The 16215-nt window shown below is 38.5% G+C and overlaps 1 protein-coding gene across 2 annotated transcripts in view; it reads left to right on the top strand.

Moving 5' to 3' along the window:
* Nucleotides 1–16215, top strand: part of LDAH (lipid droplet associated hydrolase) — a 116419-nt gene that overhangs the window by 76936 nt on the left and 23268 nt on the right. For both annotated transcript variants that reach the window (XM_035320942.1, XM_035320943.1), the window contains one exon: nt 2710–2950. In XM_035320942.1, the coding sequence (XP_035176833.1) occupies nt 2710–2950 (241 nt within the window). The remainder of the gene's footprint in view (nt 1–2709; nt 2951–16215) is intronic.

Here is a 16215-nt window from a genome sequence, read left to right as displayed (position 1 = left end):
CTTATGCCTTGAACTTTTTAACCGTGAATGTAGGCATTATCCTGGGGTCTGAAGTCTTGTACTTTAGTAACATGTCAAGTAAATAAATGGTAAGCAAGTTAGAAAACATTTTACAAATATTGTTTATTGTCAAAACAATCAGCAGTGACAATTTCAGTATAATGTAGGAATATATGCACTGTTTTTAGCAGGCTGACCAAAGCACAGAAAGGGTAAGTGATACAACCTACAGTTCTCTGCAAATCATCATGGGCATGAGGCATGTTTGCCTGTAGGTTCACTGATTGACTTGTAGAAGTCCCCAAATCCATTCAAGTCTCTGTGAGTGGTGCCTCTGATTAGCCAGCTCTCTGCCTTCCCAAGTGCATAACCAATAAATATCCCTAGACTTTGCATCAGGGGTAATTTGAACCAGGAGATTTGGATTTCTCACCCTAGTTATCTGTAACAATTTTTGTATTTTGATTTATTGCCATCACAAGAAATTTCTATCATTATGTGTGAGAAGGATTTCCATAAACAAAGGGGTCATTTGCCTTTGCACATTACTTAACGATACACAGCATGGCATTCGTAGCTCTGAATAGCCGGTGCTTTGTAATAGATAATGACCTCCATCTACAGAATGACTAGTTATATAATAATTCTGGAAGTTGTAACATGAATATAATTGTGTGCCATCTGTGTGATTTCAGCTGGTGTAAATTGCAACTAGATGAGATCCTCGCATTTGACAAGACAAAAATGATTTTAACTGATGTTGAGTGTTTGAATCTTTTTATTTTCCTTCATTTTACCTGAATAATTCTAATTCACTTATTTCATATGGCTTTTACGAACATCTGTGTCATTATAATAAAATACGTTAAGTCTGTTGTATCCACAGTGGTATTGCAAATAAATTGAACTACATCTTTAAGCAATTCAGCAGGCAAATGCACATTTCAAAATCCTGGCTCAGAAATCTACCAGTAAACTAAGAAAACACTGATAAGTGTTTGAAATATATAAATTTTGAATTTCTTTGTTATTGTCTGCCAAAGATTAAAGAAAGAAAATAAATAAAATTACCCTCCATATTACCACCATCTTTTAAATTTGTATTCCATTAAAAATGCAGGAATGCAAGAGCCTTTGTAACAGCTTTCTTGGTTTGTCTTTTGCCTCCAAGGTTTAGCAACTTCCCCCAGTGGTTAGTACAGCACTCCAAGCAACTAATCCTGTATCTATAAACTGTAATGTCAAAGGATTAATGTGTGCCTGGGAACGCAGGTCAAATCTGCTTTAGATCACAAGAGTTTGAGTTCAGCTCCTAGCTGAAATATCACGAAACTACCATATAATTTAGTACAAGTCTTGCATTCCTATACTTCAGCTGCTGGTTGCCTTTAATAAAAAGAGGCCCAGGACTGATTTTCCTGAGAATGTATTTTTCTTTGTCTAAAACCAAAGTAGTATCAGCTGGAAAGTAGGATTTCTTAAAATAGTTCTGAATTTGATATAAATAACACTTTCAAAGTCTGCTTTTAAAGTACTGTAGAAAGTGCAGCATGGCAAGTTACTGCTATTTCCTGAATTACTTCTGTTTGATGTGTTACAATGCCCAGATTTTGTGGGCATCTCATCATAGTATGCCCTGCCTTCTGCCCAGAGAGCTGCTGAGAGCACGGTGCTGCACACAGGTGCAATGGCATGCGGGAGCTGACTGATTCAAGAGTAAAGAGAAATATTTGAACATATTTTAAAAAATACTAATTTAATTTGTGTAATATGTGGAAAGATTTATGCAGTAAGCAGACATGTATAGCTGCATCTTTTTCTGTTTATGCTGAGTCTCCAACAAGGCACGGCGATTTATACCTAATTGTCTGCAAGTGTAATATCCAGAATCTCTCATGTTTTGCCTTCTTGATACTTCTGCTAGGTACAGCAGTTATGTATCTTTGAGGCATTTTCGTATATGAATTATTTTAATATATTTATACTTCCAGGGAAAAGTGGCAGGTATTCTTTAAGAAATGGTTGTTTGATACTAACATAGAAATATACTAGAGAGTAGGTATATCAATTTGCTTTTACTTAGTGTGGGTAGTTTTTTTAATTAATTTCATTCTATTTTAAGGCTGTAGTATATTCTGTTATCATAAAATAAAATACTGTATTGGTTTTAAAATACAACTATTTCATTTTGGCATGCAGAAAGCAGTCGTGTGTACCACTGTATGCACCTTAGTGAGGGGGCTGTGTGCTTCCTCTCTTGCCCTGACCAGGCATACCTGTGTGGAACTGCAAATCGGAAAACCTGTAAAAATACTGTCTTGGCGGTGGAAATTTTTAAACATGTTTGTTTGTTTTACTTGGAGAAAACAGTTAAAAGAGCCCTGTGCTTTGCTGCCATATCGGTCTGCTCCTGTGTGCTGCCCTCTTGTGGGGCCAGCTCCTGCTGGGCCGGCCCGCTGGGCTCTTCTGCCCGGCACCTTATTTCCCAGCTAAACACATCCCATTCTGACTGATAGAACCCAGCATGTCATAACAAGCTTCTTGTTTGCCTCATTTTCAGAAAATAATAATAATCTGGGCATGCCACAAAGCCTGCCTACGTGTCCACCCCTGGCAGACCTGAGCGGGCCTCACTTGGCACTTTGCCTCCTAGGCCGTGCTGTGGTGCTGCGGGACGGTGCTGACGATGGTTTTCTCTTGGCCCGGCAGGTTCTGCGCTCCGTGCTGCTGTTTCCCACCATAGAGCGCATGGCTCAGTCCCCACAAGGCAAGCTGATGACACCCCTGCTGTGCAAGCTGCGGTACATCCTGTACATGCCCGTCTACCTGCTCTCCTTCTTGCCAGAGGGAGTCAAAGCTTCCCTGGTGCGCTTTGCTCTGCGAGGGATGAAAACCTGTGACGAGTCCTCTATAACAACCTCAGTAAACCTCTTCAGCGTGGATTGCATTGGTGAGCGCATTTTTTTATTGCACCAACTTTTATATTGTTTGAGTTGTATAAATGTTGATATACACAAATGCTTCATACTAAAGCATGAATTAATTTTAAATTACAGGTCAAATCTTTTCTCCAATTACGACCACAAGAACAAGAAAATCTCAAATGATTCAATCAAAAAAAGAAAAATCTTAAGGGGAAAATAACAAATAAAATACTTTCCTAAAGAAAATATATTTGTTAAGAAAACTCTAACCTATATTAATAACAGTATCTCATGTGATTAAACCACTGCTTTACAATTTAATTTATGTTACTTATCCCTTCTTACCTTTTGCTTTTCCTTCATATTGGGTAGTAAAAATAAATCAATAATCAGTTTCACAAAGGGTTCTTCACATCTGTTTTATAAGCTATGATTTAACTGTCTCTGTGGATTTTGTAATGTGAATTCGAATATTGGTAAACTTAGGAAAAGGTCTTCAGCCTACAAAACCACAGAGAAGTTACTTTGTGCAAAGAAGAATGTCAGTGCTTTTGGGGCAAAGACAGAAGATTAACGTTCTTGCAGTGATATGGCACACTGTAAGCATATTTTGCACATTCTAGCAACAGGAACAGCTTTAAGAAAGGGAATAATTTCAGATAAATTACGTTAAGTTTAGAATGAAAACCAGAACATGGATTGTGCTATACTCCAGGTATTTTAGTAAGTTAGCAGTTGAAAACAATTTGGACTAGAATTGACATGCTAACACAGTAATAATAACAAGAAGGAAGTTTAGATTGCATTAATAGTAGTAAAAACACATTCCTAGATTTCCAGTTGTGTTCTGTCTTCTATCAGTTAATTTTACCTCCTAATCGTCCAAACAGATGTGCCAAAGTGATTCTGTGCTTGCAGTGAGTCCCTTTAACCTCAGCCCATATCTGTGAGTGTGTTGCTCTGTACCAGACTCACTTGTAGGACTGTGCAGAGACTGAAAGCAGGATGGGCAGCGAGAGTTTTTACTGTCAAACCCCAGACATTATTGTTTATGCTGCACGAATGTGCCATAATGCAAGTTGCTCCATTGTAGTACCCTGTACCTGACAAAACCAGGCTCCTGGTCGATAATGTAAACTTCTGATAGGAGTCATATGGTCTACTTATTGGGTTCCTGTTAATGTTATGGTAATTTTATGATGCCGAAGGAGAAAATTTCCATGCAGTCATATGTACGCTAGGACTTCAGGCTTCTTCCTCTGCTAATTTATTCTCAGAGAAAGGTATGTGAAGGTCTGTGGGGTCATGTCTCTACAAGCCAGGAACCTTTCTCTGGTCCACACAGATAAACTTCTACCACTCAAAACAGGTAGCCGCATCCAGAGTTGTATTGGAAATGGTCCTTGGCCTGTGTTAACCTCCAAAAAAAGCGTGACCAGACATTGTTTGTGAGTGCTGTTTGGCCAAGACCACAGCAGTGCCAGGAATAATTTAAAAGAGCGGATTTTGAGTGCTGCTGTTGGAGCCTGACTTGTCAAGCTGCTCAGTCCCCTAATGCATCTGTGCTGGGGTGTCTGCTGGCTGTAATTTTCTGGTTGCACCCATGTCTGATCTGTGTCCAAGATGCAAGGAAAATAGTAGCAAGAAGTCAGGCTAAAGGGGCTTGTACTCATAGGATGTGATCTCTCTGTTCAATTTCTTGACTGAATTCTTTATACCAGAATGAAAGTCTTTGTGAGCCAATGTCTTGTAAAACTTGCACAAATAGGCATTATTGATGCAACTCATTCCTTTGGTCTTGTGATATCATCTCTCTTAGCATAATTCCCCTTCGGTTCCATCCTTGGAAACTGATGATATTTTACAGCCCAGTGACTCAGGACCACATGCGTGGATTAATAATCGTAGGGCTTTCCGGATATTGCCTGTTAGCCTTCTCTTGTATTCTTTGTGGACAATAGAAAATGTAACCCTTTGGCAAGAATTGCTAAGCTTAGCATGACAACTGAGACTGTCCTACGGAACTGCTCATCTGCAACTGAGTGAAGTCCCTGAATTTATGGTAAATATTTTTCTGATCGACTCCTTGTCCCTTAATAAACTGCTAGATATGGTTGAGAAATGTTGAGCAAATGAAGTTGTTTCTCCTCTCCAGGAAGGTTGCATGTCAACTCATTAAAAATACACATATTGCCTTTGGCATGTACATCTGTTGCATTACTGTAATTGTAATAAAAGCTGTGATTAAGAGCAGAAAAGATGGTAAAAGTTTCCTTAAAACTAATACGTCCGTTAAAACAAATCAACCTGCCAGGGATTTGTTACCACATCCAAAGCTTAGTCACAACAATGTTTTCTCTCCTCTGAAAGGAAATGAGATTTGAAAACTTAATTATAGCGGAACTGTAAGACTTAGTGCTGCTTCCATTGAAATCAAGAGTGAAAAGCTCCCTTCAGTGGCAACAGGATCAGAGCCTCTAGTTGAAGGACTCAGTCAGAGGGGTTAGGGTGTTGTGAAGGAAGAATTATATTACCTGTCTATCCAACTGTTTCAAATTAAGTTTGCCTCTGCTTCTTATCCAAAGTCATCTTTCCATTGTCCCAACCTTGCAATTGATGGCATGGAGAAGCCCCAGTCAAACAGCAGAAGATGTTGTGATGACATTGTCCAGAAAGGTAACGTGGTATAAAGTCTTATCCTGAATGGGGAAATAATAGGAGGAGGAGAGACAGCAGGGACTGTAAAGAAAATTGATTGTAGGGAAGGATAGGAAGACGTAGCTTAAAAATAATAATGAAGTTGCTAGAATTATGCAAAGGGGTCTGAGGGCAGCTTGCCTACCTGGATTTTAAACTTCTAACAAGGATATCCTGGGGCAGAAAAAGTATTACAGCTAACAAACTGGCATTGAGATACTTGTATTCAGGAACGTATGGGATGAATAGACAGAAAAGTTGGACATGAGTGACCACGAGTTATCTGAAATGTCATGCTGTTTATTCAGGCTGGCAAAACAAGGATACCCCTATCTAGGACGGTGATGGTTATTCTACAAATCTTGTGTAACTCTTCAGTACTGGAACACTTTGGCACTCCAGCCTGTTGAAATTTGTAAACATTTCTTTGGTGACAGATGCCAATAGCAGACTTGCAGTGACAGTAAACCATTCTATCTACATAGGACAGGATTTATTGTCCACCAGTTTGACTGGCAAACTTCCTCCATTTGTTTCTGCAGAATTTCCACAAAAGCACAGACATTACATAATAGGTAAACACTGCAAGGCTTTTTCGGGAGGCGGGCTCACAGGTCAGAGGTTAATGTCTGGATGACAGGGAAGATACAGATAAGCACAATAGCAAGAAAAACCTCCAACTGGCCCAAAGGGGGTCGTCCTTTGTGATCTTGAACCTGTGACTTCCCTTGAGGAATCTCCCTGTTTGTTTAACCTATTCACAGAGCAGGGGACTACAGAAATCTGGGGGTGAGGAAGGGAGGAGAAGGACTCCTTTGTGGAATTCAGGCAGGCTGGGGAGGAGGGAACTCAGAAAACTGAAATGAGGATTTCAGAGGTGTTCAGACTGTATCACACAAGTGAAAGCTGGAGACAGTAGATTTTCATTTTATTTTATGAGGCCAAGAGATGTTGTAAGAAGACAAGGAATGAAGATTAAACATCAGAATTAAGATTCAAACCATAACATGTTCCAAGTGTGCAGGCATTCAGATTTGTGTACTGTTTATATTTCATCCACTTTACAGAGAAAAAAGTGCTAAGACAGTGTTAGGCAATCTACTCTGATGCCTGAGTTAGGAAACTGTATATAGCTCACAATCCTGTGCAGGATGGTTAGATTCCCAGCTGTGGAAACCTAGATCAGTTCTCGCTGTTGGCTGTAAAGGGTGGCAAAATTATGTGCCTGGAATGCCTTAGAGGAGAAAGTTTTCCCATAGGATAAAATCTTCAGAACTGGCAAAAAGAGCATCTGTGAGATGAATTTGTATCAATAGCCAGTTTAATGTAGGCTTCTAGTTGTTGCAGACCGCTATGGAAATGGAATATAAGCTTTACATTAACTAAGTTGTTATAAAATTTCATCTCCTGGGAACCAACTGGCAAATTTCATTCTACTTTTGAATTATTCCCACTAGGGAGTTCTCATGTCCTGAGATCTGCTTCTATTCTAGTTCTCTCTTCGTAAACAAGGAGATGTTAAAATATGACGCTGAGAGTAGCTTTCATCTGCCCACGTGTAAACATCATGCTGTCCAAATAGTTGGCATCTAAAGCAGGTCAGGTGAATCACACCCTACAGATGACTGCTTCTCTTTACTGACTGCAGAGGGACCCTATCTCTGCTAGATATCTAAACTTAGAGGAAATAAATCCCTCTCCGTATCTCCTGGCTGTTCATTTTGCTGCTGACATCAAAAATCAATGGGATCTGAATCGTACCCTTGCTGCTGGAAGGAAAGGCAGATATACCCACGCTTTGACTGTGTTACAATTTATAACTGCTGGTTTCTAGTGATGGTCTTGTCATTTGCTTCCTACCTTATTTGAAAACTCATTTCACTTATTCAGCTCCACTTCCTGACAAGTAAAACAGGAAATTTTGGGAGAATTCTATTGTGAGGCTAAACTGCCGTAGAAAAACCCATCTAACTAAAATACTCAGGTAAGGACACTTTGTGTTGTTATTTCATGAACTGCTCCAACTAGGCAACTGATATTTTTCGGAGCTAAAAATGACTGTTTAAAGTATTAGATAAGTATTTAATAAATGAATTCACATGAAATGATGAAAACAGAGCACTTTGCCCACTCAGCTTTTAATCAGTACTTCAGAAAGCTATATAATGGCCTATTTTTATAGCTGAAGTTTTATAGCTACAATTTAATTTACTTTTCTTTCTTTGTTTTGCAAAAAATGGTGTTCTTTTCTCACACTGAAATGAAAATTTAACTCCTAAAATCAGTGGAAGATGTGATGAGCACCTCTAAATCCATCATTGAAGGCAGTGCTCTTTTGATTGGAGTTTTATGGAACTGAGCTCTCCATTCAGGCACGTAAGGCCAAGAGGGCATTGCATTATTCTGCTTTTTCATCTTGATTTAGGGATCTGTGTTTTTTTAATTAGCAACGATCTGTGCAATATTTGTCAAATTTATCTGAGTAGTTTACATAAGTCTATCTAGGTCGTCTCATTTCAAACACATTTTGAGAAGAACCTGATATTCAAGACAGTGAGCATCAGTTAGCATTGCTCAAGACAAGCCATGAGTTATTGCCCAGCATCCCATAGCTGATCACTAACAGAACTGTACATAGATGTACATCCCAAGGCAACATTTTAGTTACCTAATCTGCTTAACCATTAGTTTAACCTTATAAATACAGATAGATATGTTAGTCATGAGCAACTTGCACAAACCACTTTGGCTAGACAGGCTGATGTGCGTGCAGTGCATTTTAAAGTAGAGTCAGAAACTGAAACCACAGAGGATTTGAGAAACCACCTTGAAAACTCACACCTATGTTTTTCATAATGGGTGTGAAAAAAGCTTTCCTTCCCCTTGCCACTGGACAACTGTGCAGATGAGTAAATTTTCAAGTTGATTTTTTCAGGACACAATTTAAAGCCCTGATAGTAAGAAGTGATTTATTTTTTCTAAGTTTTAAATAACTTTTGGCTCTAATGAAGAAATCATTCCAAAGATATTTTTTTCTATTTTTATAACTAAATATGTATAGAATTTCAGAGTTGATTTATAGCTAGACAAAATTTCAGGGCAGAAATTACCAGCATGATGAGTAAATTATAACTACATGAACTAAATAAGCTTATATCTGGACATAACAGTATAGCATAACACAGGTAGGTAACAAAGATGAAGCTCAGCAGGTATCCTCTCATCTTTCTGTATGCATTCTTTGATACTCAGTGGTGCATAAAGAGGTCATAACGATAGAGCAGACAACCTTCCTCCTTCTCACTAGTTTCTAAGTGGTATCCACATCATTTCCTGAAATCAGGTAACTCTACAGCGATCTCTTACAAGATGTTTTTTGCCTGTATTTGAATTTGCTTCTGCCCAGGGTCAGAAGGCTGCTGTAGGCAGCCCACCAGTCCAACCCAGCGTGCTAAATTTTCTGATCCTGCAGAGTTTCTCTGCAGGCTCCTGTGTGCTGTCACAGCTGAGCCCTATCCACTTCTGACATTTTAAGTGATGATCGTAATAGGTATTTCTGCAAAGTGTTTAAGAGAGTGTTTCCTTACCTGTGGAAACACAGTAATATTTTATCACCTGCTTTGCAGGAAAAGGGGCCAAAGAATAACAGCCTTTAATATTTTCATGTTTCCTCTGCTACTGTTTATTTTCCTGTGCGATGCCTGACTAGAATGTTTGTTTAATGTTGTCGGACAACTCACCTTACCAAGGCAGCACTTAAGCTGACGGAAAAAGCTCACATCTGCTTTATTCTTTCTGTGAGTGAACTAAAGTTTTCCTTATTTAAAAGTAGGATGCTCATATTAAATTACTGGTGGGAGGCAATGACTTTTATGTATTTATAGTCCTATTTATTTTTTAAAGTCAATCTGCTTCATAATTTACCCCACTTCCAAAAGAAAGAAAGACGTTTAACAAGGACTTTTATTACTTGTGAAAGCTTTTACTTTCCTGTGAAAACCTTGTGAAAATAATAGTAATAATGTGGAAATTTCTCATTGGTTTTATTTCTTTTAATTATTCCTCTTTTTCTTCTTGGGGGAAAAACCCAACGTAAAAGACTCCCATCATAAATATTACTCATAAGGCGTGAATGTTTGGATAGCGGAGCTGCTGATCATTTCCATGAAATGTGAGGCACTGTTGGGATTTGCTTTGGGAAGGGGAGATTGTTTATTCACCCCTGGTGGGGTTTCATCCCTAGGGATATGATTTACTCCCACAGACTTAGAACAAGTCTAACAATACACTGCAAACGGCATGAAAAAGGAAAGGGTAACATCAACAAAGCCAAAAGGATGTTGAAAATAACTATCCAGAAAATAACTAATCCAGAAAAACACTTAAACTAACCTCCATAAAGCTGCTCACGTGCTCAAACACTTGTCTAGAAGGGCATATTAACTCCCAGTAGAGCCCAGGCAAGAAGCACAGCATGGAGATGCTAACTTGCTGCATACACTGCCCATCGTGGGGGACTGAGGATCACCTACACCAGACCCTTCTGCACCCCTCTTAGACAAGAAGAGAGCAGATGACTTTCCATAATCAAAAATCTGGACTGTAGCAGAAATCTCACCACCACAGACAACTGCCAGGGTTTGTGAGAGCTTAAACTGGAGATTCCTCCAGCTAAGGGGTAGTTCTGTCATTTGAAGATAATGGGAGTTGCCCTCAAGCAGTCTTGGGCAGGATTAAGCCCATAGACATTTCAGTTTCCTCACACACCTCACTTCTTCTGCACGTGTTTCATCACACAAAGTAGTGTTTTTCACACTCCTTTACAAAGCATCTATTGTTCGTAAAACACTTGGATATAATTGTTGAATAACTTTTAATTTATTTTTGCCTTCAACCCCTGCAATGCTTTCTCAAGCACAGCTGACTGATTTTCATGTGCAGTTCTGATCTTCCTGCAACTTTAATACCAAGCAGATTAAAGAAGTCCGACATAACAAATGCAGCTATTTCTGCCTAATTGTGTTGATCGTGATTATATATTAATTTGTATGTTTTCATTCCAAATTCAATTGTAAACTGAACCAGAACCCAAAGTCAATGTTTACATCTTGTAAGCCGCTAAACATCAACATTTTATCTAATGTGTGTGTGCATGTGTGGAAGCACATGTTCCTGCTTTAGTCATCCTTGATACTAAGCAGTTCCTTCTGTTTGATGTTTTAAACAATGTTATACGATATTTCCAAGATTGCTGTTGGCAATAATTACCAGTAGAAAATATGTTTTCCCCATAGGAAATTACACTGCTGTTTGGTATTATTAGTTCGTACCACCGTGTTCTGAGTCCTTCTGAGGAATGACAGAGATTGCTTCCTTAAGAGCAAAGGATAAACTGGAAAGGAAACTAGTGTTACACTCCTCTGAAGACCCTTGCAATAAGATAGGCAACTCACCAGGAAAAAAACTCTGACCAGAGTACGTTCCCTGAGGATAACGTATTTTCAAAAGCTCAATCTACTTTTTGCAGGGCATTTCAGTTTAGCATGAGGATCCAACCCAGAACTGATTAATCATTTTGCAATTTAAGCACTTTCACTGTGGAGTTGAGAGGACTTTTGAAAGAGTCATTTATTACATGTCAAGATGAAGATAGCTCTGTTTCACTATGAAAGTCTTTTGCAAGCATCTTCCCATTTAAATTAAATTATTTTCTTCCATTCTCTGTCCTCCCCCTGAATGACAAGTAAATCTCTGCATCCAAATTTGCAAATCCATGTAGTACAGCCATGGGTTTAGAAATAGACTGTAAAACCTGTAGGACAGAAATGATATTTTTCCTATTAGTTTGAATAGCCTCTGACACACTGAAAGCCAAACCCCAGACTGTGACCTTTAGCACTCCCACCTAATTTGTGCACCTAACTCATAGTTAGAAAAATTATCTGATCAGGCAGTCAGTTTCCAGTTAGAGCCCTTCTCTTTTGCTACATTTAACAGCAAATTGTCAATTTACTTGTATATTGTCCAGTTTACCTTTAAAAAGACCAGGATTGGGAACTAAAACTTGCCAATGTTTTACATATTTTAAAACATTTCTCAAGCATTTCATAATACCAGATTATTGTGAAATTATCCGGCTGTCAGGCAAATTTACTAAGGGAGGCCTCAGCGAAGCATTCTGTGAGAGGGAGACCAAGAATTTGTGGAGGTTCTTTGGAAGTCCCTTGTGTGACATGAGAAAGCATCATTGCAGGCTTGTCTATGTTTAGCCCTGCCAGTACCTGACAAAATGTGTCCCCAGTCTTTACTGCAGTCCTTAGCCAACACAAATAATAATTTAAAGTAATAGCAATAAGTGATTAAATGGTGAAACAGCAGATGCATTCTGTGGAAAAGAATGACAGTAAATGATAGTTTTCCGAGGCAGAGCATCAGAAATGTCCTGGGAAACTGCAGAGTCAATGTGGAAAAGAAGGATGTATGGAAGCAAACTACAGATAGAGAAAAACTGTTACAACTAATGACAGTGGAATGAGGTTGCTTGGTTTTGACAGGCATTAAGACACGATAATTAAAACCACTGTACTTCTTCAAAAGAATATTTTCAAGTATGCATGGGTGTATGCATGGGGCTGGATCACTGTCAGTCAGATCAACATCATAGGGGCTTAGGTTTCCTCAAGCATGAAGAAATGATTAACAATGAAACATTTAGTAAAGAAGGCTTGAGGAAGAGCTTATAGGGAAAGATAAATATATATATATATACGTTATATATAGTATATATACTATATATATAATTATGAGCAGAAGTGCCCTCTTGAAGGAAGTGAAATTAAGACAGTCAAAGAAATTTGTAAGAGATCAAAGTAATACTGCAAAGAAGATAGCAGCTGAGCAGGGTAATGTGCAGGTGGTGTAAATTCCAAAAATACAGAAAATGAAGTAGTGTTGCAAGCCTTTGTAAATTAGTTAGTTGGTGTAACAGGCATAAGTGGGATAGCTGGCAGAACTAGAATATCAATACAAAGGGATATAACTTACTTAGGACAGAAGGGCACAGAGAAAGGAGGAGGACAGACTGACCTGTCCTGACATCCAAATGCTAAGGACAGGGAGGCTTCTTGAATATGTCCAACAAACCAGGGCAGACAGATCCATGAGACTCTTTCTAAGAAACTTCTGAGCCATCTGAAGTACATTAATAAGGAATACAGCAACACAGACACTGTCAAGCTAGCTCTCATAAGGTGTTGTTTTTTTTTTTTTTCATTTTTGTTTTTTTTTTACTATAAAAAGCGGAGAAAGCAATTGGCAGAGAATATGTAACAGCTGGATACAGAGAATTTGTGAACAGCAGATCGGCTGAATGTAATGTATTGAGGGTAGCATTTCTGCTAGGACAGAAATACTTAACATGTCTACAGCAGAAAGCTGAGATTCATCTCAACTAATCCCCTTAAAATCCTGTCGTTGTCAGTGGAGAGATACAGGTAATGTTCATCTAATATGTCTAGGGGACTACTTGAGGATGAGATAAATTGTCTTCTTTCTAGTGTAAAGGGAGATAAATTAAGCCTTCAAAATACACATTTATTTACATGAATCCCATGACAGATGCTGAAAAATTATGACCTTCAAAGAAAAAGTAAATAAATTAGAATTGTTTAGACTAAACAAGAAACAAATAAAAACATGGTAAGAGTTTTCAAGTAAAGAAGAATAATTTAATGTCCATGGTACACAACATAATGTGTAACAGTGGATTCAGATTAGACTTTAGTTAATGATAAGAAAACAATTCTTGACTGGATTTCCTGGGAAGATAATGAAACTTCCGTCATCCCTGCTTTCTAAGAACAGGATGAGCAAATATCTGCTGAAAGTGACACAATGTCATTGATATTCCCTTAGACCATTGGAGAAAATTTCCAGCCCCTCTGATTTCATTCACATCAAAGATGCAAAAATAGCACCCAGAACTTCAGAAATCCAATGAAAGACAACCTAGCATGATAAGAACCAAGCAAAACTGATGAACTACAGACGCAACACAGAATATTTGGGAAAACTAAAATGTAGGCAAAAAATGTCAGATAATAGTTGAAAGCAGATCTGAGAGTTCACAAAATGTCAGAATGCAGATTCATTCTGAATTGCAAATTGGATGTAGGGTACAGGAATGTTATGCCAGGAGCTGCCAAAGGTGGTTATGGTTGCTGCTAGAAATAAGCTAAATGAGTGTAGGACTTGTAGTAGCATTGGAGTATGATCATCCATACTGTTTAATGAATTTTCTGGTGTGGTTTTGGCCTGTTCCAACTCGGATTCTCCTAGTATTCAAGCCTTAGGGGCAGGCAATAGTTCCTGATCCCATCTCGTATAATGGTGCAGATACAGCCCAGAATTGTACCTCCAAAAGCAGTAGCAGCTTGATTGTTGGAGAGCAGTTGTGAGAAAGCAGACTGCAAACTTGACTAAAAATTGCCAAAGCAGAAGCTGAGAGATTGATAAGACAAAGGAGAAGACAGAGCATTTAATGTTTTGAGAGGTAAGATAGAGCAAGAAAGGTCTTTTAGAAAGGTATTGATCAGTAAAAAGAGGAAAGCCTGTCAACTGCAAGCCAGTGAGGGAATGTTTTAACAGAGTGCAAAGAACAGTAGAGCAGAAAAGAATCAAGGGAATCCAGAAATAAGAGGCAGGTGAGGGAGGTCAGGAGGAATAGCAGAAACTTGCCATGCTGCAGGGTCTTAGAATACCTGACTGAAGCAGAGAACAGCTGCAGTGATGAGGATCAGTGAATTCTGTGCACTGCGTTGGGCTGAGATTGTTTCTGCTATGGAGGAAGAGGAAGATGCAGATGCAGAAGGACAATGAGTGAAAGCATCCAGAAATACCCAGCTGATCAACCTGAATATTCAGTGGTAAAGAGGCATCTTGCAGTCTGGTAGGGCATGCTGTTCCAGCAAAGCTGCGAGGTCTCCTGAATTCTTACATATATTTGCAAACTCCTGCAGTTATGGCTAAAGAAAATTTAATTTCTTCGTGAAAGTAAGAAGACACCTTAGTGTACGGTAGCCTAAGACAGCATAGGAAGTCCTTCTCCACTCTATTTGTGTGCTTAGGGGGTTGGCTGGCCAAAAAATATTAAAGGGCAACTTATTTGCATTTGTGAAGCCTGATGAAGGTAAGGCTGTAGCCTACTTTTCTTCTGAATTTGTCCACTCTGGAAAATCACATAGCATGTTCTTCCAAAGTTAATGCTGTTGAAATTTCACTGTCTAGACCTTGAAGTAAAAAATTGGCTTTGTGTTTCTCCTTGTACCCATTCCAGAGCATAGCTCCTACTAAGTTACAAAATAGAGCAATATTTTGATGTGTAGGACTTAATAAATTTACACCTACGGCCATAATCTTGTTGATAGAGTCAACATAATCTAAATCCAACAGCAGTAGGGAAATGAAGTGAGTTTGGGTAACCCTTTGTAGTCTAACGTTTACTTTATTCTGGTGAACAAGCTGTTAAATAATGTGTTTGCATCCATTATAGTGTCTGGATTGGGGCTATCTTCATAAGCACTCATTTTTCTTGAAAGGGAGCTATTCTGATTATTTCCATAAATGCTTAGACAATTAATTTGAAAGGGTTTGGTTGTGGTGGTGGTTTTTTTGGTGGTGGTGGTGGTGGTAGTGGTGTTTGTTTGTTTGTTTTTGTACTATCCCTGTTGTTTCATATGGCATCATTTTCTGTCTATTCTTTCTGTCACTGTAAATTCATCCCTTTAGCTCAGCAAAGAATATGGTATTGTTTTTTATGTAATTAAGATACTGACTTCAGCTCAAAACCACACAGTCATGCCACCACAACAGACTTGACTTTTAAATAATGAGGGGCATGTATGGCTCTGAAAGTTTTTCAGAGTTAAGTCTGAAATACTGAACCTGAAATTTTATGGGTATGTACAACCATGTGTAAGTCATCTTTTTAAGGTTTCTTATGACAAAGACAACTCTGTCTGTATCGAAACATAGTTGTCTTTATGGAGTATCTTGTATTTCCACAGATAGCATATCATGACCCCTTTGTTTCCAGTGTGATTCTACAATTAATCTAGCCCTAATCTAATCTTCTTCTTGCCAATAAGGAAGCAAATGATCTTTGGATATTCAGCAAACACAAGCAAGAAGTTTAAAGGCTTGAGGAAAAAACACATACTTCAGTGCAAGTACAGGAAATCTCTGTCTTGCTTCAAAATTCAAGTACAAAAAGAAAGTTTATCTGTCCCAGGTTAGGATAATGTTTCTTCACTGAAATTAGCACAGCTTTCCAGGTTCCATCATAAATCTGTTGATACCCAAAGAGTCAACTGACAACATATTGGTTCAGGATTTAGTTCTAAAATCTTTAGAAAGTGATAATAATGCTGCTAGACATGTGTTTCTTCAAAATCAGGGAATCTTTTATTTCATATTTTATTTGTTTGACTGCATTGTGGATACATCAGTCTACTTGAGCTCAATAGATATAGGTATTCATCTAACAACTGGCTAATTGAATTGGTGGTTAAATAACCCTAAGCACTGAAAAGCTTGA

Source organism: Oxyura jamaicensis, chromosome 3 (assembly GCF_011077185.1).
Source record: "Oxyura jamaicensis isolate SHBP4307 breed ruddy duck chromosome 3, BPBGC_Ojam_1.0, whole genome shotgun sequence".
NCBI classification, from domain to species: domain Eukaryota; kingdom Metazoa; phylum Chordata; class Aves; order Anseriformes; family Anatidae; genus Oxyura; species Oxyura jamaicensis.
This window is presented reverse-complemented; position numbering and strand designations above follow the sequence as displayed.